The sequence below is a fragment of the Pleurodeles waltl genome, chromosome 1_1 (genome assembly GCF_031143425.1).
Source record: "Pleurodeles waltl isolate 20211129_DDA chromosome 1_1, aPleWal1.hap1.20221129, whole genome shotgun sequence".
NCBI lineage: Eukaryota > Metazoa > Chordata > Amphibia > Caudata > Salamandridae > Pleurodeles > Pleurodeles waltl.
In genome coordinates, this window is record NC_090436.1 from 853283454 (window position 1) to 853310807 (window position 27354).

Sequence of the window (27354 nt, forward strand, 5' to 3'; positions counted from 1 at the left end):
AAAGAAGCCAGGCCCTGGGGGCCCACGCATGGAGATATAGCATAGACTGAATGCCACACTGCAAAAAAGGGTTGGCAGCAGGGAGACTCAGGATGGCAAGGAAGAGAGGCATGCAAGATGCACAACCAGAAATGGACAGAAGGGGTATAAACAAGGAAGTGCAGGCAGAGACTGAAAAGAAAGATACACAAAAGGCAAGGAGGTACTGGATAGGAATGCATGGGGGGGGAGGACAGGGGGTTCAGAATGTATGGGCAATGTTGCACACAGGGACCACATAAAGATAAAACTACTTTTACTGTGAATTAATTGTTCTTAGCCCACAAATTACTTCTCACTACAAACCTGTGGGACTGGAATTTATTCTAGGACTGTATAAATACATAGTTTTGTGCAATTTGTACAATGCACACATGTGTAGCCATATGGGCATACCTGCGTGTTTACCCAGATGGGTGCCCTATCCACTTGCCTTCAGTTTGCAAAAGAAGCCTATTGGTGTGCGTTTTCTGACAAAGGTTTTGATAGTAGGAAGGGTCCTATGGGTTAAGAATGAAGAAGTCATTATGAGGGAACTTTATTGTCCTTTTACGTTCAGGCTCTTTCCCATGCTCAACCTGTGGGTAGGTTCCATGGAATTGAGAATGAGAGGGAGAAAGAAAAAGAAGGCATCATTAGGCAGTTTGAGCACAGGAAAAAGGGTCTGACTGAACTTCTTGGTGAAATTTTGCATTGCTCAAGAAGAAAACTAGTAGAACTCACAATGCTGAAGTGTCAGCAAATGAAGTCACCCAGCAAGAATCTCTTGAAGGAACATGAATGGTGTAGCAACCAGATCACCGCATTTGGAGCCTTTGCGCTTTTAGGCACTAATTCTACTTAAACATTTTAAACTGCACATCTCCGGTTCTTCTGATTGTATGTTTGCCTTTTTGATCTCAAATAATTTATTAAACTTTACCTTATTTTTCTAAGTCTAAGTTGGTGTGGAATTTTCTTGTGTTGTGTTTTCACAATATTACTGTTAGGCTTGCATTTTCATAAGAGGAATGGGATTTCAATATTTATAAATTAAGTAGCAGGGGGTGATTTTTGGGGCGGCCTACCTTAAAATGGTTAGTGAACAACCACAAAACTTGTAGGTTTTCACCAATAAGGTTCAGGCTGTTTTCAACCACGTAATCACAACCAAGTGTTCTGCTAAGGGTAGAAATGCAGGTGTATTCAGGGCACCAATGAGGAGATGATGCAACCAAAATAAATAGGGGTATATCAGAAGGTTTGGCTTTCAGCTTAGTACTAGCCAGAGCCCCACAGAGGGGTTGCTTTACAGTGGATCACCATTCCAAAATCATCAAACCTCGGTGGATTAAGAGAAAGACAAATTCCATGCACCATGTCTTCGATAAACTATACAGCCTGGTAATCACAGTCATTGATTAAAAATATAATGGAAAGAAATTAAGGGATGTTTTTGTTTCTTTATACAATAGTCCTTCTCAAGATACAATATATAAAACATAACATGTTATAACTAAACAGATGATAATATTTACACACTTTTAGTTAATTATCCTTATTTATTAAAATGCAACATACCATCATATTGTTTAAATCCATTTTCATCCACTGCAACTTCTGAGTCTGGCTAAAAAGGAGGAAAACAGTGTGTAAAATAAAACAGTTTTCATTGAGTCAATGGCAATACACCATACTAAAAATGTACTGCTTCAATTAAAATGTGATAAAAGTGTATTTTCTTATGCAAATATAAAATGAAAGCAGATTGTAGGGGTAGAGCTCGAGAAGTTGGGAGATGTTGCATGTTTTGGAATAGGAATGTCAACTCCATGGCAAACAGGCATGCTCCCCTGCCCTATGTGCCCTACTCTAGGTGAAACTGGTAGCCGGACTATTTTGGCCCCAGCATCACTATAATCAAGTGTATGAGCTGAGACAATGGCCTGTCCCTGGTAATGTGTGGTCCAAAACCTGTCCTTTGACCCCGAGTATGTACTAATAGTTGTTGTAGGACTACTGTCCAAGACTTGGGTGAATTACTTAAAGTGGCGGTGAGAGAATATCGAGATTTTATCAAACAGTAGTGGAACCAGACCTTTTTCTCGATGTCAGTGGGGGAAGAAAGTCTACTGACCAGTGGGGGTCAATAATGTGCCTGAGCAGTGGGGCAGGCCACAAGCGCGCATACATATTCACACTCACCCAAACGCACACTCATCCATCCACAAATGCACCCACATACATTCATTATTCACAAGCACATAAACACACACCCATTCACAGCATGCATTCATAAATACACATACATTCACACACATTCCGTACCCAAACATGAAAAGAAAAAAAAATTGCTTACCTGGAGGTGGTGGCATGTCTAGCAGGAGGGGAAGAAGAAGGAACCGGAAGGAGTTGAATGCTGTGGGCTGGGCAAACAAGAAGATCCCACCACTTCCTTTCATAGGGTCAGCTTGTCATGGGTCACAGAGTGGGATGGGATCAGTGTGAGTTGTATACCCCACCACACTCTGTTACGAGGCACCACTGATTGACAGTCAGCCTTGGGCCCTTCAGGGCTAAAAACTGAATTGCCCAAGTTTGAGTCTAATGGATATTCGTGCCCTCTTTATGAGGGGGAGGACCTCATAGACTTTTATGGGCTAAAGAGGTCATGCCTTCAGGGCTATTAAATCTTCAGCTTGGGAAAGTTTGGCTGAGGCTGCCAGGCGCCTGCACTTTTAGCATGTGTACTGCACCTGGCTGGCTAACTCGAAAATGATTGGTGTCTGTAAGGCTGACCTTTACTCAGCCAGACATTTTTCACACTTTGCAGAAAGGTGAGACAGCATGGGCCCTCTGCCCTTGATGATGGACTGTGCCGGCTACTGTGCCTAACATGGAAACTTCTGCTGTTATGTAACCCCCAGAACCTTGTGCTGACACTCAGTGTACATGTCAAGTGTGTGTATGTGCAGAGTGTGCAGTACATGTATGGCAGTAGAACTATGTGTGTGGTAGGAGTCAGGGTATTGGGACTCGTGGGATTAATTTTGGATGGCCCCTGCTGTAGCATGGCACACCATGGAGAGGTTACGTAGCTTCCCCAGAGATTGAAAGTGTATTAACTGCATTTCAGTAGATCTGGGTGGAGATGCAGACTTTGAAGTGAGAGAGGATGGAGACACAGCTGCCTTTAGAAATTCAATGAGGATCTTATCAGCAAAGGGCTACTGATTAATTGTTACCAAGCACCGCTGTCGCTTGGCATAAAAATGCTTCACATTTTAGTTTGAGTGAGGTTCTTTTTCTTAGTTCTATTTTAGTATTTATAGGTATTAACAGCTTTCTTGATGACGTTTCCGGTTTTGTAACTCGTTCAGTCTTCTAAAGGTCTCTCTTTTTTCTCTTTGCACAGGTTGACTCGGACTTTAGACCGTGCAGCACCCTCGAAGAACAGAGAAAATAACACATGTAAGTGCTTGGTCTCTAATAGTGTCCGTTTCTATCTACTGCCTAGATTATCTGTTTCTCTTTCGGTGGCTGCTATTCTGCTTGTGGAATTTTACTTGTCTCCTTTTCCAAGAGTTACTTTTTATCTACATTCTGCTATTTACGGGTTAAAAGTTGATAAACCCTATCTTTCACATTTAACCAACTCCAAAATAAACTTTATTTGGTTTCTTTATCCAATATTCCTTTTAATTGGGGCGTTCCATTGTTAAACCGAGTGTCCGTTTACATCAAGCGTCTCCCCGGGAGTTGAGAATGGGAGTTAACTCCACCCAAACCACCCGTCGTTCCCTTTCGTCTACCGTGCCATGACCATAACTGGTGACGCACCTGCATTAGCCAGCTGCTCTAGGGGGCATGGCAGATTGTAGCATCCTGCCAATGGTTTCTGCACTTGGCAGCAGAGGTCTCCTCTGTGTCTCCCTTTTGCAATATGGGTTGGGTCACACGTTCTTCTCAGCTCCCCTCTGGGTCCCACATTTCGGCTCCACTTTCCGCTTCTGCGTTCTCTCTCTCTGCATTGAGGTCAGTTCTTGGGAAAGACTCCTCCTCCTTGCTCCTCAACGCCATGTGGAGTCTTTCCTCGCTGGTAAGTCATCGCACTGATCATTCACCAGATGCTCAAAACTGCATTTTGGTACATAGCAGAGTTGAGGTTTGGGACTGACGTTTATGCTGTTCAAGGTTAGGAAGTTTCTATGCAGGGCCTGTCCTTTTGTCTGTCCACGATTACTGCTTCAAGAAGGCCAATGACAGCCAGCTGCAGAGACTTCACATTTAATTGTGCCCCTGTTTTGCATACTCCTTGAAGCCAGTGCCACTGCTACCTGCTGAGAGATCCACCACCTTGCACAAAAGCTGTGCCTGAGGGACAGCCAGAAAATGACATCCGAAAGCGATCCAATCCCCTGGCTCTGAAACCTAAGGCAGTGGATCCAAATCCCATATGAATATTGTGTATAAAAGTAGGACACAAGCCATTCATCTGGTTCCAGTTTCAACTTCTTTATTACCAAGAGGAGGAGAGTTATGCAGAGTGCTCAAAGAACATCTGTGTGATCAGGGCCGATATCTGCCTGACAGTAATTTTCACAGAGGTGAGGGGACATAACCTGAATCTTACACAACTAGCTGAAGGTCTGCTTAGAGCCTAGAGGCCTGCCTGCCAGCCCATACAGAAAAGGAGAATGTCTGGCCCTGCAAGAAGAGACAGCTATGTTACCGGTGTGTGGAACACCCAGAAGTTGCTGACTGCCCTTAGGAGCAAATTTGGGGTAAACAAGTGCTGTGTGGGTTCTCCCACCCTTCTACTATGGCCCCTCCATTGGACTGTATAAAGAATCAAGCCTGAGAAGTAACCATGTGCCGTTCAAGCTGAATTCTGATCCAGAACCGAAGGCTGCATCTGCCAGATGAGCACCCAATATGATCCTGGCCCACAGGTTGCACGTGACACAACGAGCACTTTTCAGATCCCAACTCAGACACCTCATCTCCCAGAAAGAGTGCCCACTAAGTACGCTTGCTGTGTTACTCCCCTGCTGCAGCCCAAGTCCAAAGTGAAGACGCTGTTGCAGTCCCATGTCTGCATCAACGTGAGCAGGTAGCAGGACATCACGTGAAAGACTGAGACAGGCACACCAATTTTGTTCTCCAGCTGAAATATTGACTGTTACTTAAACAATCCCTGTTGAACGTACAAGTTCTCTGCAAAGTTAGAAACATGTACCCCTGCCCTGAGTGCCCAACTGTACTGTTGTCTGGATCCCTATGTTGATTTTTTTTGTCATAGACAAACACAGATCATGCATGAGAGCTATAACATAGGCCTGTCTCACAGTTTGCAGTCTTGTTAAACTGGGAGGGGTGTCTAGAGCGCTACCCTCTTAATAGGGGAAGGCTTCTGCCTTCAGCAGTGGTTAAACAACATGAGAGGTGGCAGCAGCATACCGTGCAGTAATCAGTAGTAGTGAACAGGTCCTTTTTACCCTGTGTTGCTGTAGTGAGGCAGAGAGGCTCCCTCATCTTTTCAAACATTCCGCTGCTGGGTGCTTCACTGCATCAGGCAGATGTGGATTGCTACATAGCGCAGGAGTAGTAACTCTGATTTACTTGTATATGTGCCTGGGAACGGTACAGTAAAATGATGGAGCAGTACATGTGTGATTAGGGTGTATCTATGTTTGAAAGGGATGTAGTGCTGTGAACTGCGTTTGCAGGGACAGCATGTGCTGGGCGTATGTGTGCCTATGTGAAGTACAATACATGAAGGGTGAAGTGCTGTGCAGCGTACACAATGAGTGCGTGTGCTGGCAGTGTGTGTGTTTGTGAAACACACCCTGGTTAAAGATAGAAAAGCTTCAGTGCTTAGCAGTGCATGCAGATGGAGTGTGTGTACGGAATGCATATTTACAATCAAGGGAACAATGCACAGAGGTAACAGTGCTAGACCCAAAGTGTGTTGTGAAAGTACGCTGAGTGTTCCTGCATTGTATGGAGGACCCTGGGTTCCATTTTAGGAAGCCTAGGCGTGCCTGTTAAACACATGAGTAGAGGAATCCCCCAGGCAGAAGTGGGTATTGCTTTATTCCTGTGAGTTGGGTGGGTACACACTGGAGGGAAAAGGAAGAGGCTCCCTTTACGTTTTCAAAAACTGCTCTCTGATTCAGTGATATATCACAAGGAAGAGGCCTGGGCACTCTCAGGAAGGTAGATGGGACTGGTAAGAGACTCATTCAGAGCAGGGCTGGGGATATGAGATTAACCATTTGATGCATATATCACTGTGGCTGACATCCAGGTGTGCACTCTGGTCGCTCCCATGAATTGTGCTGTGGGCAATACATTCTGAGCCGTGCCTGCTGTGGCAGAACTCTTTCATGAAAAAAGATGGAAAGGGGAAGTGCCCACTTCAACAGAAGCAAAACACCAACCTAAAACTCCAAAGACCCAGACCCTAAATCAGAATTAGGGTCTCGAAAAGGACTATAAGAAAGGGATGTTGAGCCCCCCATAAATTTGTCATCTGCCAAGCCGCCAGACGGGCTGTGTGAGAAGGGGGAGCTCTGCAAGACTTCTGCCTGAGAGCAGGACTGGGGGCCAAGGCTTGCTAGTCTACTTGCTGGGTGAGGGGACATCACCCAGGGCAACCAAGACCACCTGCGCTGGTGCCTGGAACACCAGCACCTGCCTGGTTGCCAAGATCAGTATGCTCTGTGACAAAGAAGAGAGCACTGGAGGGAGCGAGGTCAAGTGGGGAGCCCTACCGCGAGGACTCCCTATGTGAGGTGTGAGCATTCGGCTGAGCACTGATGGGGCCACAGTTCCTATACAAGACAGTTCTTGGGCACCCCCATATGCAAAGAGGGGGCTGTGGTAGATTGTGGCAAGTATTAAGCAGCCTCATTGCGGTGACTCTGTATGCCAGAGGGGGCCACTGGTGAAGAAGTTTTGTGACCAAAGTGCAAGGACTCATGAATGCCTGTGCTGCAACCTTATATGCCAGGAGGGACTGCCGTGGTGTGCGCGATTGCACCTGAGGGGTCCACATTGCGTCCAGAAGGTACCACAGCGACCCTGTATGCCAAGTGGACTGCTAGACCAAATCATCAAAGACTTCAGGTCGGACTGAGGTGAGGCTGTGACTGGCAGTACTAACCGCACTAAAAGATCTTCCCAGACTGAACCCTGTAGACCAGGAGGACGCCGAGGAGGATGATGCACCCCCACAGTCTCCAGTCAGAAGCCAAAGTACTGAATTCTCCCACCAGGGAGAAGTTGACATACCACATCACTGTGACCTCCAAGTTGCTCTGATCACTGGGGAGAGCAGCCATGCCACTCTGGTGAGTGAGCCTGCACCAACCAACACTGCAGCGTGTACCCTGATCTTTGTAAGTACCCGTGCCGAGGGCACCCGGTGTAATGCTAAATGCGTCCACACTGCAGAAGTGGGTAAGACTAGGGCCTCTGGGACACAAGGGATTCATTATTAAAGGCACCATTAACACTTGACTGAAATCCTGAAGAGTCAAAAGACAACTCTTGAGTACGGCCTAATAGTTTGCTTTCCCTGATGTGGCCACCAGCGCATGGGGAATAACCCTTTGCCGTTACACGAAGGCGGTGTGACAGGGAGGATTTGACTGACGACCACTAGAACCCCAACCTCAAGGGGGACTGAACTGTTGCTTATGATTGTCGCATCTCTTTGCATGTGGAGAGATAGAAATAAAATACGACTTTTTAAAATAAAAACAAGTAGTTAGCTGGACGTCGATTTATTGTTCATATTGTTTGCATTTTGAGTTACAAGTTATGGTCACTCATCTATATTTACAACCCCCCCCCCCCTCACAGGAACAGGATGAAGGTCCAACAGAGAGTTTAAATGTTTACCTCAGAATCGTAGTTGTTATCATGCGAAGCCCCCATGGATTGTGTAGTATGATGCTTTGCTGCATAACTAAAGTACTTTCGTTTTACAAAAGGTAAGCAGTGGATTGGACAATGCATTATTGTGTCAGCTGTTTGACTGCTGAGGTCTGAGCTCTTGCCTTTCCCCATGCTACCTCCTTGAAAAGCATGTGAATCCTCACCATCGTTACCCATACAATTAAGAGTGGAAAGGGTTGTTCTTGGCCCATTCTGCACAGCCATAGTAGTACAGACCTAAGAACACTAGTGGAAAACTATAACCACAGTTGAAGACCAGTGGCCCTTATTTGCAGCCCCCAAGCATTCATTACATCTGCTTCAGCACATCAGGACTATGGAAAAGTAGAATCAGAGCGGTAACTTAAAAACGTTCTAGTTACACACAGCTGTGACTCTTGTACTTGTAGGCCCTAACCCCTACCCCTTTTATTTTAATGAGTAGGATATCTGCCCCACGTACAGTGATGACTGGCAGAAAATGCCATAACAAAATTTCATGTCGAGGACACATTTTCCCACTTTCTGATTTCATCTGGCTGCACAGATTTAACAGGTTGCAGGAAAAAAATCACTGGCATGCAGAGTTACCAAACAACGTGGAAAGAGTAGGTTGGACTTAAGCACTTTTTATTCATATAACAGTACTTTCAACTACCAAGAATGAGGTCGTAAGGACTGGACAAAGATATGAATGTGGTCCACATTTTAAGGGTATCCGAAATAAATTCACAAAATTTGCATTTAACAAGGAGAGAGCACAAACTGCTGAAGCATGTAAGTGATTCAGTCAAGAAGTGGGGGAGATGTGCGATTTTTAAATAAAAACAAGCGTAAAATAATGAATGGGCTGAGCTATCTTTTGCACTTCTTTTAATGTAAAATATACAGCATATAATAAATAAATTAGCAGCCTGATTACTCGTTTCAGGTACTCTCTTTACAAAAAGATTATATTTAGTATTTTTTCAAAAAGACAACACACCTACACTTGGTTGTGAAGTTTTCTGCATCCTTGAACGTTGTTTACTTTTCACTCCTTCACTAGTGAATTGCTGCACACATACAGCCATGCTCTGCACACCCTCAACTGTGCAGCAGCAGTACTATGTACACCCTTAAGTCACAGTGGTATCATCACTGGCTACCTTACCCCCTCTTCATTAACAACACAATTTTGTGAAAGCCACTTTTTGGGTTACCTAACTATTTTGGCCCCAGTTTGACAAAGGGACTCAAGTTAAATTTAAGATACTTTTTACACGTACAAGTAAATCTAGGAGGCAAATCTGTGAGTTGTCATTGATGGTATAACACTCCTTACTGATCGTCAAGATGGTCTGAGTGGCACCTTTTGACAAGAAAAATAAAAATCCATAAGACTCAATGGGACAGACAAGAGGCATAACAAAACACATAGATTAAAAATGAAAAATACGGAGATCTCTGGGACTCCGCAAGGAAGATCTTGGCATAAAAGTTACAGATGGCCAGGGCTACCCTCTAGGTTGCATGGATTAGAAAACCTTTAAGCCAAACCAGTGACTCATCTTGGACACCGTGAAGGCTGCTGCCAAATCTAAAAGAACATGTTCTGTCATGTGCCCATGGTCTGATTGAATTCCCAGCTCTTACAAGGCTGCAACAACTGTTTCGGTACTACAACCTGATCAACTCCCTATTTGCACACGGTGAAGGATGTGGAGCATGAGTCCCTGTGCCAAAAACTGGTTAATCGGGGGATCTCTGGTGGCCTTATTTACTTGCTGAAGAAATTGCACCTGAAGAACTGGGCTCAGGTTCAGTTATTTCAGGAGGGAATTTGGTCAAAAACAATTCAAATACTTAACAATTTTTAAGAGGGGTGCTTCCTTGCCCCTTATTACTCTCTCTTCATCTGACTGACCTGTCTGTAGCCATAGAGATGTTAAGGAGTTTTCCCCAAAGTTAAATTGACTTCTGTTCATATCATGTCCACTGGTGACCTGATATTTATGGGTTGCACAGTTCCAACTTATGTGGGCAAACAGTAGAGAAGATACAACGTTAAAATATTTAAGGATTTCTGCTAAAGAGGAAAACTGGAAAGCACGGTATTTCAGATACCTACTGATTGTTTAACTCTCTCCTCTTTTTTTAATTATCTCATCCTGGGAAAACCGCAGCAGAACCTCCCGGTGGGTGAGAAGGTTTACCACACCCACCGGTCCTGCTTGACATGCTACTCCAAGTCTTCCGAATGTACCTATCTTCAGGAGCAGAAGAGGACAAAAGGGTGTGTGGCAGAGTGTGGGCTCTGCTGGGACAGACGCCTTGCGTCTCAGATGTATGCGTTTCGAGAAAAAGCTAATGCAAAAAAGGACTACATATCCCATGGTTCTGCAGGTCTCCCACAAGACTTTTCAACAGCAGTGGACATTTTGAATGCCTAAAATACAAGTTTCTTGTGGTCCATAGCAACTTTGCTAAATAATCGGCTGAAGTCCCCGACACCAATAATCCATGAAGTCACCTAGAGATATCTTGTTATCAGTAGAGTGTCTTGCAAGGATAAAGACTTGCAATTGTTTATTTCTATAAATGAGTCATCCAGTAGGAATACAAACTCTATTGCAACTGTACATTCATTAGGATCACAAACTCTTCTGCACTTTTTATTCCAAAAACTGTTTCCCGTGTGTTATAACAGTTTTTGTTGCAAACTCCACTGGAAATATGTTGTTTTGTATGATGACATCGATACTAGTGTATGAATGCAAGGAGTCTAACTTAAACATGCAATACTTAAGAATGCCTTTTCTCTTACAGTTTTCCACTTATCTCACGGAATGTAAGGTAAGCAAACCATTTACTTAATTTTAATTATTGACAGGAAGTGAAAATAAGGAGAGTGCCAGCAGGTGTATCACGCACAATATATACGAAGTAAATTTCAAAGATCGGGTTGTAGTTATGCCTAAAATATTCTTTTACTTTTAGATTATTAACATTCCTGCAATGTGACGATTTGTCTCTCTTATCCTATTCCCCTTTCTCCAGGCCTACTGCAAACATAGATGACACTAGAGTGAGGTTGGCTGTGGGTCTGGCAAAGTGAGGAAGCTCTCAGCACTCGTGTTGGATCTGGATTGCCAAGTTAGTGCGCTGTGACACAAACACACCCTAAACAATAAAAGATAGGTCTTACTCGAACCAAGGATGAAGAAACAAAATGTAGAGTAGATAATGATATAGACCCAATTGTCAAACCAAATTAAAAACATGAAGAAAAATCTTAAGATGTTGAATGTAGGAAAAGCATCCTTCAAACAGCAAAAAATGACTGTTAAATTTTGGAAAAACATTACAGACAAGTATGTACATTGTTGGTTACAACAGGCAATCAAAACATTGGACACCCTCTTCAGTTTATCCCCAGCGTAGGGTCACTACCCTTGTTGAAGATGTAATGTACGTCATCCTAATGAAGCAAAAAAAAAAGGCTAATGTAGAAACAGGTCAAACTAACCGTGTCACCTAACGTGATCTACATGCATACCTGAACTTGTACCCCTGGATATAGTGGCACGAGTACACACATAATCAAACTACGAACTCTGGAGGGTTTTAGTACAATCCACCAGGTGAAACTGACCACTAAACTAGTATCTAATGTTTGCAAATTAGTGATATGCATAATTACCTACACGGGATGGTTATGGAAAAGTGAATCCATCACAAGAGAGAACTACTCAACTTTTTTTTTTTTTAAACAAACAATGATCATGACTTAGCTTCTGTTACACCTGGCATTCTTAGGGTGGTCAGACTTTTTGCCTTTTACCTCCTGGGTTGCTGCTGTATCTTTTTGTTGGCCTTAGGACTCTGAGCACTTTACCACAGGTTAGGAAACTGGCACTTGTAGCGGTTACCCCACCACTTTTAGCCTGATATTGATGCTGACTTGACTGATAATGTGCTGGGATCCTGCTAACAAGACCAGAACAGGTGTTCTTCACCTACAAAAGTACAGCTGTTTCCACAATCGGCATACCTTCGGCACACAGATAAGTCCCTTGTAAAAGGTACCAGTGGTACCAAGGGCCCTGTTGCCAGGGAAGGTCCCTAAGGGCTGCAGCATGTGTTGTGCCACCCTAAGGGACGCCTCATCGAACACATGCACACTGCCATTGCAGATTGTGTGTGTTGGTGGGGATAAAAAGGCAAAGTCAACATGGCATCCCCCTCAGGGTGCCATGCCCATAAAACACTGCCTGTGGCATAGGTAAGTCACCCCTCTGGCAGGCCTTCCAGCCCAAAGGCAGGGTGCACTATACCACAAGTGAGGGCACAGCCGCAATATGCCTCTACAGTGTCTAAGTCCATTCTTAGACATTGAAAGTGCAGTGTGGCCATATTAAGTATGTGGTCTGGGAGTATGTCATTACGAACTCCACAGTTCCGTAATGGCTTCACTGAATACTTGGAAGTTTGGTATCACATTTCTCAGCACAATAAACCAAACTGATGCCAGTGTTGGATGCATTCTAAAAAAGCACACAGAGGGCATCTTAGAGATGCCCCCTGAATTGTACCCAATCCTCTAGTGTAGGACTGAGTGGTCTGTGCCAGCCTGCCACTAGCAGACAAGTTTCTGACCCCATGGGGTGAGGGCCTTTGTGCTCTCTGAGGCCAGAAACAAAGCCTGCTCTGGGTGGAGGGGCTTCACACCTTTCCCCTGCAGGAACTGTAATACCTGGCTGTGAGCCTCAAAGGCTCAGGCCTCATGTTACAGTGCCCCAGGGCACTCCAGCTAGTGGAGCTGCCTGTCACCCAGACAAAGCCCCACTTTTGGCTGCAAGTTTGGCGGGAAACTGATGAAAAACAAGGAGGAGTGACCACTTCAGCTGGACCACTCCTAAGGTGTCCAGAGCTGAAGTAACCCCATTACTGCAGAATCCTCCATCTTGGTTTGGAGGACAAGGACCAATAGGGTTAGGAATGTGCCCCCCTCCCCAAAGGGGACAGTAGTCATTGGCTACTGCCCTCTGACCCCTGAAACGCCCCTAAATCTTGTATTTAAGGGCTTCCCTGAACCCAGGTGACCAGACTAGGAGAAGAAGGACTGCTTAGCTGAAACCCCCAGCAGAGAAGAAGGAAGACGACAACTGCTTTGGCCGCAGCCCTATCGGCCTGTCTAGTGCTTAAAAGAACCTGCTAAAGACCAGAGACGCGTCCGCCTCTGCCCAACTCCAGAAGACTGCCCTGCACCCAAAAGCACCAAGAACTCCAGAGGACAGCAGCTCTGTCAAAGAAAAACCTACAACCAAGGACTCCCACCTCACTCCAGATGCGTGAGCCCTGACCCCAGTGCATCCAACGCCCACAGCCCGTGTCCAGGTGATCCACCCAGCAGGGGAGGGTCCCCAGGTGATTGCGAGCAAGTGGCCACCCTGGGTTGACCTCTCCACCCCTCTACGACAACGCTTGCAGATGGAATCCCGAGGTATCCGATGCCTAAAAGACACCCGCAGCCCCCAGGCCTTGGAGAAACTGACACCTGGTGCAGTTACGTTCCGCAGGCGGCCCTTCTTCCTGTCCGACCGTTGGTGTGCCCGAGACACCCCCCTGGATGTCACCTGCAGCCTCTGAGTGACCCATGGGGTCTCCACATAGACCAGCATTGGAGCCTGATGTCCTGTTTGCACCCTGCACCCGGCTGCCCCTGTGCCTCTGCAAGTGTGTGTTTGGTGCCTACTTGTGGGCCCTCCAGTGCTCTTTCAATCCCCCCTGGTCTGTCCTCCGAGCCACAGGTACTTACCTGCAGGCAGGTCTGATTCCGAGTACCCCGTCTCCATAGGAGCCCACGTTAAAATTGCTCATCTTTGACCTCTGCACCCGGGCGGCCCGTGTTGCTGGTGGGGGTGTTTGGGTTTAGCTTGAACCCAGACTGGTGGACTTACTAAAACCCGGAGACTGAAACTGTAAGTGTTGTGCTTACCTGTAAACCAAGTTAACTTTTCTTCCCCCCAGGAACTGTTTCTGAAAATTGCCCTGTGTCCATTTTTAACACAGATTATTGCCAATATTTCAAGAACTTTATTACTTACCGATTTCAAACAAAGTACTGTTGATACCTGTATGAAATACAAATCTTTTAAGGTACTTACCTGCTACTTGAATCTTGTGCTTCTAAAAATAAATTAAGAAAATATATTTTTGCTATATAAAAACCATTTGTCTGGAGTTCAGTCATTGAGTGTGTGCTTCTTCTATTGTCTGTGTGTGTACAACAAATGCTTTGCGCTACCCTCTGATAAGCCCAACTGCTCGGCCACACTACCACAGAAGAGAACATTAGTATTATCTACTTTTGCCTCTTTTAAGTCTTTGGGGAACCCCTGGACTCTGTGCACACTATATCTCATTTTGATAGAGTATATACAGAGCCAGCTTCCTACACACTGCTAACCAGTACTAAAGTGCATGTACTTCTTCCATAAACATGGTAACATTGGTGTATCCACAATTGGCATATTTACTTTAGATGCCAGTCACTTGTAAAGTGGTATACCATATACCCAGGGCCTGTAATCAAAAACTACTACTGGCCCTGCAGCACTAACTATGCCACCCACTCAAGTAGCCCTGTAAAACCTGTCTCAGGCCTGCCACTACAGAGGCTGTGTGTGCAGTCTCACTGCCACCGCAACCTGGCATTTAAAAACCCTTGTCAAGTCCTAAACTCCCCTTTTTCTTAAATATAAGTCACCCCTAAAGTAAGCCCTAGGTAGCCCATTAGACAGGGTGCCATGTAAGTGAAAGGCAGGACATGTACTTTTAAGTTTTTCATGTCCTGGCAATGAAAAACTCCCAAACTCGATCTTCATTACTGTTAGGAGTGCCCCTCTCATAGGCCAGCATTGGGAATTTCTTCTAAAACTTTTAAGCTGTAATTCCTGATCTGAGAAGACTAGCTGCATCAGGTTTACAACCATTGGAATGGTAATAATAAATCCTCTTTAATGGTAAAGTCGGATTTATTACTACTTTTTTTTAGAAATGCCTCTTTTAGGGAGTGGGCATTTCTCTGCTCTCACTGCCCTGTGTTCCCACAGCCTATCTCTAATCCACGTCAGCCTTGGGCTAGGTGATAGTTACACTTGTGCATTCCTTTCAGACACACAGGATACTAAACTGTATCTGCATACTGATGGGTCTTCATGGGGAGGTTGGGAAGGGCTCACACCTACACTTCAAAGGATAGTGACCAGAGTCCACAAAAAGGGATTGATTACTGATAGTCGGGAGCTTGGGGCAGAAAGCGAGACCTGTGGACTTCACAGAAATCTTTTGAAGTCATCCCTCACATCAAATACACTTTCTAGTATATGTACTACACTTTTGGACACAAGGAAAATCTGCTGGAGTACGACTGGTGCCAGGATCCCCACTCTGTCTGACCTGACTGTTCCTAGGAACTGTGGCTCTGCCTTGTTGTGCTGCTCTGCTGCCTGCTGATCTCCACCCTGCACCACAAGGAATAATCCTCCCTTCCATATTGTCTCCAAGAGCTTGCTGACTTGCCTTCGGTTTAACTGAGGGTCTCCAGGACATCAAAGGCCCCGTCGCCCAGTAGAAATGCCATCTGGGCCTCCTATCACCGAAAAGGTGAGAGCGGCGCTCTCCTTGTGACCGAGTGCTGATCCCCAGGGACAGGCGTGCTGTACCACCGCTGGAGATTATGGCAACACAAGGGTCACTCTCACCTATTTTCACTGTTCAACGTACTGCAGGACTGACCTGTTAGCGCCGTGCCACCGGTCCGTTTATCCCTGTTTGAGCCATGCACTAGCGTAACCCAGACCTGCAATATGACTTTTGTGGGAAAGGGCACCAGCCGCAAGGACTCCAACAGCTAGTCCCACCCGCAGCACAGAGGACCGTACAGCAGTGTGCTCCGATCCAGAGATGCGGGCCCAGCCAGGGAGCCTTGCCACCGTAATCCTCTGCCTAAAAGCGCAAGGGCACTCCAACCCTTCAACCAAGGTACGGGAATTGTGCAACCTCTAGTAGGAGTGCCTGCACTGTTTAGGAGGACAGCAATGTGGCCAGCTTCACGGAGGACTGAGCGGCCTTAGCGCTTCTGCTGCTCTCTCTGCAGTGAAAGGACCAACACCTTTGGCAATTTGAATCTCATACTCGGGCCGGCTCCGCAGGGCTCCCGACAAGCCCTCACTGCACTGTCATTGAGGAATACACAAACTCTCTCAGAAATAGCCTGAAGCCTCTACAACAAGCCCTGTCCAAATTATGCTTAACCTTGACATCCTTTGGAAAGTAAATGTCCATTGGATTTTTGTCATTTTGGTCTTAATTTGCCCAGATAAAGAATTTCTATTTTTCTATAAAACCTGAGTAGACTCTTTTGTCGTGATTTTCACTGTGTTTCTGTGTGTGTTGCAAAAATACTTTACACATTGGCTTAAAAGTTAAGCCTGCCTGCTCTGCGCCAAGCTACCAGAGGGTGAGCACAGGCTAATTTATCTTGTGTAATTGGCTCGCCCCGACTAGGACTGTGGTCCCAACCTGTGGTCTCAACTTGGACAGAGTGCATACCTCTGCTAACCAGAGACCCAATTTCTAACAGTTTAATTTCAATTAACACAAGTGATGTGATACACTGATTATCATACTTTGACATACCACTTTGGCGGTTATGGATCAATTGATTCTCTTGAACGACTATGAGTAAAGGCAAAGGAGGGAATATTTCTGCAGTATGTCGCCCGCTCAGGACCCTTGTTTAATATTTGCATTTTATCATGTCTTTTTATACTGTATTGGAGGTTACAAAACCCTCTTACTGTTAGTCTAAAGACAACCACGTGTGAGCAAGGCTCACCTTCAAATAATCTAGGTGTAATGATCGGTGAAGACTAAAGGTTAGTAAAACGTGCCACTGGTAGTATACTAGTAGATCTTTTTTTGAATCTGCACATTTTTTTATGAATTGCAAAATAATGTGTGTGTAGAATAGTCTCATCCTATATAATGAGTATGGTTTATTCCATTTATAGTTGTGATGGCAGTAAGCAGGAACATTAAAGCATAACACAATGTGGATTTAAGGTACTGCGGCAAACGGGAAAAAAAGAAAAAAACTGTCATAGTCCTGATAAAAGTCTGAGAAACCTATTGAAACATGTTGACACAGTAATCAAAAGTTTTTCATCAACGCTTAAATATTATTTGCTGAAGAGCAATATTATTGAGAATAAGGGCCTGATTTAGATCTTGGTGGAGGGGTTACTCTGTCACAACTGTGACAGATATTCCCTCTGCCTTCATCTAAATACCACAGAAAACCATGGTATTTAGATTTCAGAGAACAGGATATCCTTTACCGTTGCAACGGAGTAACCCCGTCGTCGAGATCTAAATCAGAACACAAATGTCGTGACTGGTACCTCTTAAGCGTTTTGTGAGTTCAGCTCAGCTATGGAGTCACAAAGACTTTCTAGGTTATACAACTCATTGGCACAAACTTTTTCAATTAGGGTCCCACTATAGGATGGTAATATCAGCTTGTTTGATATTTATGGATAGAGGGTACAGGAACAAATGTGGGAGAGAGACAACCACACTGATATGGTGCATTTGTGAGATTCTGGGCACAGAAAAAGGTGCCAATGATGACATTGTGGCAGACCAGTCCAAGAGTGCAGATAGTTGTCTTTGCAAGAGTCGTGAAGTACACTTTTCTCCTTTCCTGTGGTTGTGCCTCACTTCTATGGTGTATTTTTCATTTTTTGGTATGACCCTTGAGGGAGCTTTTATTGACTCGTCAGATTATTGTTGTCCAATTAATTCATACATAACATACATAAAAAGATGAGCATTCACATTTTCCTTCCAACCAGCACAGAGCATGAGGCAATAGGTCAGCCCACTTTACCCACTGGCTCTTTTCACTTTAAGTGACTCAACAAACTTTGTACACCTTGTTAACGTCCCCTTAAAAATAGTTCCTTTTTCTTCAGTTACTAAAGCTCTTTCAAAGTATACTTTTTAATTTTATTTTTATAGATTGTCTTTATGGATAAATTCTGCCTATTGAGTTTCAGAAAATTCAATAAAAAGAAAGATAAAACTCATTTCTGACACGAACATCTACATACCGGAGGATGGCATGCTCTACCTCCCTTGTCATAAAAAGGAAATAATCTACCCAATAAACCAACGATCACTCTCCCTCAACTGCCCTCCACTCCCACTCACTCATACAGAGAATGAGTCAATAGTGAGCACGTTCTGTAGGCCCAAGACTATTAGCAAGTCGCCCCCAGTGCACCTGCCATCAGCACCCACTGACACCAGCATTCAGAGAGTCTGTACAGGAGAATCAGGTGTAATAATCTAAAATATCTAGGACAGGTCAACCCATTGAATTCAGATGAGAGGAGATAATTACATGAGTCCCACAGCTCCTGATACATTCTTGTTTTATGTTCTGCAGAAAGCGTAGCTTCTCCATTCCCCAACAGACGTCACATCTTATGTAGCAAAGTAGTATAGGTTGGAATCTTATCAGAGCCCCATTGGGAGATGACTGCAAGCTGCATCACCCTAGGGATAAAGTTACGTGTTGGCCTTTCAGAGACTTTAAAGTGTATGTAAACTGATTGGGCAAACCGAGTTTTAAATAGACTGGGACGAGCAGGACCAGAGAAGTAACAAATTTATCTTCATTATCTAGGATCGTCTCCCAATATTGGCAAACTTTGAGCAATTCCATAGCAAGTGTAGCAGCGATACAATAGCCTCACAACCTCGCCAGTGCTTCTTGCTACACTCAGGGAACCATTATTGGACTTGGGCTGAAATCAGGTACCAAAATGTCATTATTTTGGTGGCTGTTTCCTCGTTAGAAGCATTCCCTGCTCCGTGATGTGCAGAATAAAACATATTTTCCCATTCCTTGTACGTGAACATCTGCCTCACTTCTGGTTCCCAACATATCTGACCTGTTTTTTCACTTGTGTGGGTGGAGGATTGTGCTAAGAGACTGTATGGTTTGTTATCAAACAGCTGCCTTTGTCTTTCAGTAAGATCCTTTTCTCAAAGGGTGTAAGTGCTCTTTGTGTGTGTAGTCTGAGGGTGGGGTGAAAAACCCAGTGTCTGACCTGATGATAATGTATGTAATCTGATTCTAGGAATCTGTATCCAGTTTTCAGTCTGTCAAATGGGATAATCTTTTCTGCATCAAACATATGCCCAATTCTGTTGCCAATGTATGAAGTGATTTGACTGTAGGTATGGGGTAAATTCTGGAGGCCCGATTCACAAAAGTAAAAACTTACATGTTTGTGTAAGTTTACTCTTTTCCAATAGTGACACAACTGATTTAATAATAACTTTATAACTGCGGAGACTCCGCAGTCAGGGCAGAGAACACCACACATAAAAATACAGACCTGTCTTGTCTTTTTATGTGTGGAATTCTCTGCCCCAATTGCATCGTCTCTGCAGTTGTAAAGTTACTATCAAATCTGTTTTGTGAATACCAAAAAACAGTAAACTTACACAAACCTGTAAGTTTACCTTGGTGAATCAGGCCCTGGGCTGTGGAAAACTGGTGTCATTTGGGATGGATGTGAATTTAACCCTTTGGGCAGAGGTACTTTGTCCTATACTGCAAAGATGGCTGAGGTACTAGGGAGGAGTACAGGCCCCCATATGCTATATTTCCGGGAAGCCAGGTAATATTCCAGATATGGGTGCCCACTATAGTCTAGTCCATATAACACCAGTGCTTCTCAGATTCTATGCTGCCTCACATCACCATGTTGCACAGCTGAGTTGCTTGGTAATATTGAGCAATATTGCTCACATCTGCTCGACCCTCTTCCATGGGTCTATACACAATTTTATGGTGCATACAAGACCTCTTCCACCCCATACAAACTGAATAATTACCATCTACAGTATGTTTAAGGTGTTGTGGGGAGATGTCAGTGGAAGAGACTGAAATAAAAATTAATACCTTTGGCAGGGTGTTCATTTTTATGGCTTCAATAACACCCAATCAGAAGAGGCAATACTGGTGCCATAAGGGTAGATTAGATGTCATGTGGTTGAGATGATAATTAATCATCACTGTTTCTGTAATTGTTGGGGCAATTTGTAGGTCTAAGTATGAGACAGACCACTCGGTCCAGGTAATTGGGTATCGGGAGTCTGGTTGGGATTCATAGGTCAAAAGAATGGTGAGATTAAGAGCCTGTTATTTTTGTAGGTTGATTTAAAGTCCAAAACATCCCAAGATCATTGGCACTCATCTATCAGGGCTGGCACGGAGTTAAGAGGATCCCTTAATGCCATGATTATATCAACAGAGCAGGGGCTGATGTTGTGTCGCCTTCGGAGTGTACCCCTGTGATCAGTGGGTCACCACACACAAGCTTGGCCATTGGATCCATATAGAGTGCATACAGGAGAGGGGATAGTGGACACCCCTGTTGTGTCCCTCTCAGTATGGGAAAGGAGCCAGAGAAAATCACATTCACCCGTACCGCACTTCTGGGGAAGATGTATCCACATAAGATCCACTGGCAAAACTTATCACCAAAGACAAAGGGTTTCAGTGAACCCTACTGAATGCTTGTTCTGCATCTATAGCAAGCAACATCGCCTCTCTTTGAGACCTCTTCACTTGGTCAATGAGATGTAATATTTGCTTACTGCTGTCCTCACAGTTAATGCTTAGTATAAACCCTGCCTGGTCCGGCTCTACCAATAAGGGCATTTAAGTTCTCAACCTAGTGGCAAGTATGCTAGTTAAGAGTTTCACATGGATGTTAATTAGTGAGGTGGATCTGTATAAGCTACAGAGTTGTTTATCTTTTCCTGGTTTAGGGGTCTATAAATAGGGACACAACTAGCATAAAGCGTGTTAAAGTCCCCTTTTCCGCAGAGTTAAATAGTCTTGTGAGGACCGGTGCGAAGGACTGACAGAAGGATTTATAATGCAGTTCGGTGAAGCCATCCTGGCCTGGGGACTTAAAGGGTTTCAACCTAGCTATGGCAGAAATGGCCTCCTCAATTCTGATAGATTTCTCAAGGATCTCAGCCTGTGGTTTTGTTAGCTTACCCTCAAGGGAATCCTGCAAATACACATCTATGCCGTTGTCTTTTATCTCTTGGGATGAGTAAAGAGTTTGCAAGAAGTTCCTGAAAGTCATTGCTATTTCCTTATCTCCAGTGATCTCCACCAAGTCTGTGTTTAAAATGGAGTGTACTGTAGCCTGGTTCCATTTGGAGCACAGCTCGTGCATGAGCATTTTACTGCATTTGTTGCTCCCCCCCCATATATAATTTATGTTGTAAACAGAGTTAAGCAAATTCTACCTTGTCTAACTCCAATCTCTTAAGTTGGGCTTGTGCCAAATCTAATTTACGCCTAGCACTCAGATCTCCAGTACGTTTATGGATGGCCTTTAGTTCTGTAACAAGTCCTTCTAACTCCACTTTTACTTTCTGTCCAAGTTGGTTTTAGGTTGCAGATCTAGTCATCAGTTCTCCACTGATCAATGTCTTCGATGTTTCATACTCAAGGAGAGCCAAAATTTGACAAGCTTTGGGTAGCGATCTAATCTGGAGGAGGTTGCCTTCTCAGCAAAATACAATTGGGAACAGGTGACCTCAGCTGTAAGCGGCATCTTTGCTTCTGAGGTGATTGGTTTGAACTCTCTGTGTTGTTATAGAGTGAACAAGGAAAGTTCCTGGAGCATTGCTAATTTATGGGTTTGGGGGAAAAAAAGGGTGTGCACATTAGGCTTTCTGAAATATCTTCTCATAGACACATTAAAAAAATATCATGTAACCTTTTGTTATCTCCCCCTGGGTGCCCTACTCTGTGGATTCTGTCGACCTGTATATTCATAACTTTTTCTTGTGCCCAAATCTGGTGAAATAGGCCCTTTGTAAATCCTTCAATATCCATTCCCTCTGTAGTGGTCGGCACACCTCTTATTCCATTATTATTCCTACACAAGCAGTTTTCTAAATCCTCGGAAAGTGTCTGAAAGACAGCATGTTGCTCCTGTAGGCACAAGACCTCCTGTTGCAAATTGCTCCACTGTTCGTCCAACATTATCTTGTTGTCCTCTAGTGTGGACACGCTGTCACCAATTGCGCTGAGGTCTTGCTTGATGTCACACAGCTCCTGTGAGAGATCCTGTTTCGCTATTTGAAGATCTACTGAAAGAGAGTCAAAAAAGGACCCAATAAACGCTCTGGTGAGTGGTGCAAATTCATTTACATGGCCATTTAAAAGTGGGCCCTTCTGCAAGACTAGACTCTTTTGTGGCAGCATAGCCTGTGAGCATATTTCTCACAATATGGTATTTTCTGCTTCTAGTGGCCATGCTTGTTGCGACCCTGTGCATAATGTTGGCTACCTAGACTCAAGAATGCGTTCAGCTCCTCTTTCTCTCTGTCTAGCCCCTGGGCTGCTGTGAAGTCGCCACTGGGGGATCATTAGTAACTGGACCGGTAAGGTAAGCAAAATTGTTGCACCTCTTATTGTCTGCTAGAGGTGCCCTGAACTTTCGGTCCAAGAGTCCACTTGTAGAATCTCGTACTTACTATTGGGGGGCAGAAACTGTCACAACTATCAATGTGCCTGCTGTGCATGGGGACTTACTATATCCTAGCGGGCCTGGACATCGCCAATGCGTCGGTGCATTGGAAGGAGCATGCTGCCAAGAACTGTGGGTGCAGTGGACCACATCTAGGTGGCAGCTGAGGCCCAGGAGCAGGCCAACTCACCGCTGCTCCACTGCGTGGGGTTGGACCACTGTGGTTCCACTCCACGTATTGCAGTTCACATGTAGGCTGCAGGGCTGTGAGTGTTCAGGCCAGGCCTCCCTACAGTGGCAGAACTGGAGCAACTTCTGCTGCACCAGAGAAGGTTGTACCCTGCGTTAGGTGCTTGGGTTTGTAGGTGACCCCTGCAGGTATCCCCCAAAGCAGTGGCAGCTCAACAGGTTTCCCATAGTCCCCAAGGTTGAATGAGGCTTGCAGAGGCAGTCAGAAGCTTGGGCTTGAGGTGCTGTTGTGTCATATGTCTCTTTGTCTACTTCCATGTACCTCAGGGCACTATGCGTAGGACTGTGGGCTGCAGGGTGCAGGGTGCAGGGCGCAGATGGGGTCCTTGCCTCTGAGACTGAGCTGTAAGCACCTCTCACTGAAAAGTGCAACCCTAGGCTGGCTTGGTCACCCGCAGGATCCTCGCCGCCTTTGTTGTGGCTGCCATTATGGCTTCTGCATCGCACGAGAAGAGCCTTGCCATGCTCAATATTCTCCAGATTTGGGGAAATCTGAAGGGTCTCTCGGGTGTGTTCATACGGCCCTACTGCTATTTTTTGGCCCGGTAATGGTCCAATTACAGCAATGTGAGGGCAGAGCGAGAGGTACATCTCAAACGGCTTCTCCCCCTATTATCTCTTTCAAAAAGCCATTTATTTTTCTTGCACTTCAGGTACCCATTTAGATGGTGATTTATTTCCTGTCCCCTATTCAAAGTTGTTGTTATGAAGTGTGCATAAGGCATTTTAGCTGCCTCCAATTTGAATGCCTTGGTAGGTGATGATTTCTTCTTTTTGCCTTCCTAAAAGGTAATGTTACAGTGCTTGGCGCACATGAAAAGCTTGTTTTTTTAATCACTAGTAAACATGTTTTTTTAATGTAACATTTATATTCCAAGCATATGATGGCCACATTTATGTGGTGGTTTCTTTTCTTTTAATGTTTGTGGCATATGCTTGCAATAAAAATGTGAAACCATTGCAACTCTTAGAGATCCGAGGTTTCCCAAATATTAAAGATAAGAGCACTTGCTTTAATTTACTGAAGTCAGTGGGAAGTTCCATTGGACATTGTGCCACACTAGTTTTATTAAGCAATGTGAAAAGGCATAGGCAGAAACAGGACATGTGTTAACAACAGCTTCTGTAAAAATCTTTCAACACACATCTTTTTACTTTGTTCGGTTTATGTTAACTCTGACGCTGCTGCAGCCCTACTATCTGTTTCTACTGTAGACATAAACAAAGACTAAACTGTGGAGTTACCTAAACTCGTCCACTTCACTCTATAGCACTTTTCATTACACTTTGCTTTTTTGAGAGGTGTGGGGAAGAGAAAGAACTACCTGAAGAGAATAGTAAAGCTGAAAAAAAAAAAATGAATTTACCCCTATTTAATACGATGGGCCTTTTTTTATGAATCAAGCAGGGTGGTAACCTTGGGAGAGATACCAATTTGAACAAAACTGGCCCAGAATTCCCGGATCCAGTGTTCCTGGGTGCAGGAACGCCAAACTCGATTGAAATGGCAGTAAGAATGGTAAAATCACAGGAGGCATTGGCTGATACAGCAGCCAAGGATGCAATGCTTCCCCTGCCAGAAGTATCATTCTCACCCCATTCCCTACACTCCCTCCTGCCTCCATCCTTGCCTCCGTCCTTACCCCACCCTCAAAACCTGCACACATTTACCACTTGCTCAAAGTAGGTGGCAAATGCATGCATTAAACCCCCTTGAACTAGGGTACTGATGAAGAATTCTTTATGGTTATTCCATGCCTCCACAATTGTTCCCCAATTTACAGGGTTTCATCCAAAATAGGTGGAATTTCCTCCGGAGATGCGAGTCAATGGGAATCTCCGCATAAAATGTCACCTAACTCACAATCAGCTGTGTAGCTACAGCTGATCTTCAATGATTTGGCCTCTTGTCTCCTTTCGTAACCTAAGGCCTACTGGCCATATACACAAAAGCATTTTTGTAGTCGGGTTGTTTCTGATTCTGTCTGCAAAAATCCTTTTCTATATGTATAAAACACAAATTGTGATTCAGTAAGACGTTACTGAATCACAATTTGTTTTTAGTGATTCGGTATTTGGAAGCAGTGTGGTTAGGGCGTCCCTTCCAAATATAACTCTGGATTTTAATTCTGCCATGTGTTTGGTCTCCACATACGAGTTCGACTTACATTGTTTTTCTAAACTCTCATGGAAGGATGTTCTTTCCATTCATTCTACATGGTGTAAGGTGGTCTTTTGAGAAGATGGCCAGAGCTGCCTCTGTTTCGGAACTGTTGCGTGCAGTGACCGGTAATGGTCAGCCTGAGGGGCCCTGTCAGTGCCCCAAAGGAAACATTCTTTATGGTGCTCATTTGCTGTTTGCTGCAGTTGTGGCCTTGGATGGGTTAAAGCTTGTGAGTTACTACAGTCTGTGTTCTCTAATCTTAATATCCAGCGGACCCAGTAACAGTGTGATTCCGATCCATTGGTTCTTCCCATGTAGTAGGATGTGTCTTTTACCATGGACCATGTTGACTGTTGGTCCTCAGCCTGCCCAACCCCCACTGCTTTTGCACTGGTTTTTGGATGGACAGTTGGCCCTCCAATTGTTTTACCATGGTATGGTGTGTGGGTCTTCTGTTCTTGCTGCACTTTGATGCTTGCTTCTCCTGGATGCCTTTGTATACTTGCTTGGATTGCTGGGTGCCTGGATGTGGAGAGGTCACAATGCCTTCAGTGTGGGGGCTCTGGCATTGCCTTGGTGGTATCTTTGCTCCAAGGCACCCCAAGCTGTAAAGACCCAGATGGCCTATAGGTACAGTTGTCTGGGGTTTTATACTGCTAGGCATGATGGCTTTAGTTACAACTGTTTTGTGTTTTGCCTTTGACACATGTTTACTGTTCCAAAGCCTTTTTTTAGGTGGTCGTCCCTAGTTTTTAAAATATTTGGGACTCACCTGCTGGTAACCTTGCTCTCTAACATTGGGGCAGTGCTATCCAGTGCCCTGTGTATGTGCTTTGGCCCCTAAGACGTGCTAAAATTGGCTTAAAATCGGATTGGTTCATTTATCTTTCCTATAAGTACATAGTATATGGTGCAGAAATTCACTCATGGCATGGAAAGTTAAATGCCAATAGTGATCCGCAGCACCTATAATGCAATCCACTACAGTGACACTTAAAACAGGGCTCCAGGCCTACCAGATGTAGCCTGAGTGCTTCAGTGGGAGATGTCAAAATGACCCTTTTTTGACAGGTAAGGATTTCCGATTTAAATATTAGTAAGTCAATCCTACGGAGGCTATATAGGCCACAACATTTTTATAGTTGATAAAAATCTAATTCATTGATGAAGTCGAATTTTTGATAAACACTAAAGTAAAGTAATTTTTAGAAAGTTACGTTTTCACTGCCAGAGCCTTCAGGAGTCTAACTAGTATTAGCCTCTGACAGCTTGCCAGCCTGTACTTGGCCTGAATGAGGTACAATAGAGATGTGGAATTGCTACCAGGAGCTACACAATATGTCAAGTTGATTAATAGGTTGACCTGAATGGGCAGGGGGCACTCCTCTGAGCTCAGCAGAAAACTTAGAGTAGGCCTATGAGCATCCTGTAGGGATGTACAACAGTGACAAATCGCGCCTGACAGGTCTCTCCGAGGCACATGTAAAATGTTTGCGTATCCCCTATCTTGTTGCTAGAGGACCCTGATTTTGTCCTATCAGGCATTTGACTCCTGTTTTTGCTGCGGGTCCAGGACCTGCTTCAAACTGGATTATAGTGTTACATGTGTGAGAAGGCAAGTGGTTTCCATTGTCCCCCTCCCATACACACCCATAGATCTCAGAGCCCAAGTTCAGTCATTCTCAGCATTTACCTGGCACATGGCATATTTGGCCTGTTTGCAGTAAGGCAAACAGGAACTACTGAAAAAGTAGGTGGACCAACATTTACTCCATTGGTCATAGAGGTATCATAGAGGGGCTAGGAGTATATTTGTAGCCTGGTGAACCCAATAAAGCTGGGCTGTCACCTAGCTTTCCTCAAAACATTTTCTGGACCTGGGGAAGACTGAAAGAGGACTGGGCCTGCTGTTGTGACCTGAGAGGAACCCTGAAGATCTGAACGTGCTCCCTCTTGTATCCAGGACAGAGAAGTAGACTTCAAGGGTCAATTGCCTGATCTCCTATATGGCTACAAGGACACAACCAGCTGAAAGAGGCATTTTTCTGGAAATTTCCAGACACGCTAAAGTAAGTAGATTTGGACTGGAACTTTGCTGTTGACCTCTGCCTAACACCTTGAAAGCCTGTATGTGCTCTCCCCTGAGATCCTGGGACCTTAGAAATGTATTCCTGTGTTTGTTTGTGCACAAGACGAAAGTCTAGAAACTTTTTCAACACTTTTCCTTTTACCTTTTACCCTCAGGCCCTGCCGGCAAAGTATCTGAACGTTAGCTCTACAGCATAGGACTGAATTTCAGCTTCATCTGGTTTAAGGCTCCCAGCGCCTCTGAAAAATCGACTAAGCACCATTCTGCAT

The 27354-nt window shown here is 44.6% G+C and overlaps 1 protein-coding gene across 11 annotated transcripts in view; it reads right to left on the reverse strand.

Annotated features, from left to right (window-relative positions):
* The window catches only part of NMRK1 (nicotinamide riboside kinase 1), a 290988-nt gene that overhangs the window by 201716 nt on the left and 61918 nt on the right, over positions 1-27354 (reverse strand). For all 11 annotated transcript variants that reach the window (XM_069229279.1, XM_069229255.1, XM_069229302.1 and 8 more), the window contains one exon: positions 1600-1648. In XM_069229279.1, the coding sequence (XP_069085380.1) occupies positions 1600-1648 (49 nt within the window). The remainder of the gene's footprint in view (positions 1-1599; positions 1649-27354) is intronic.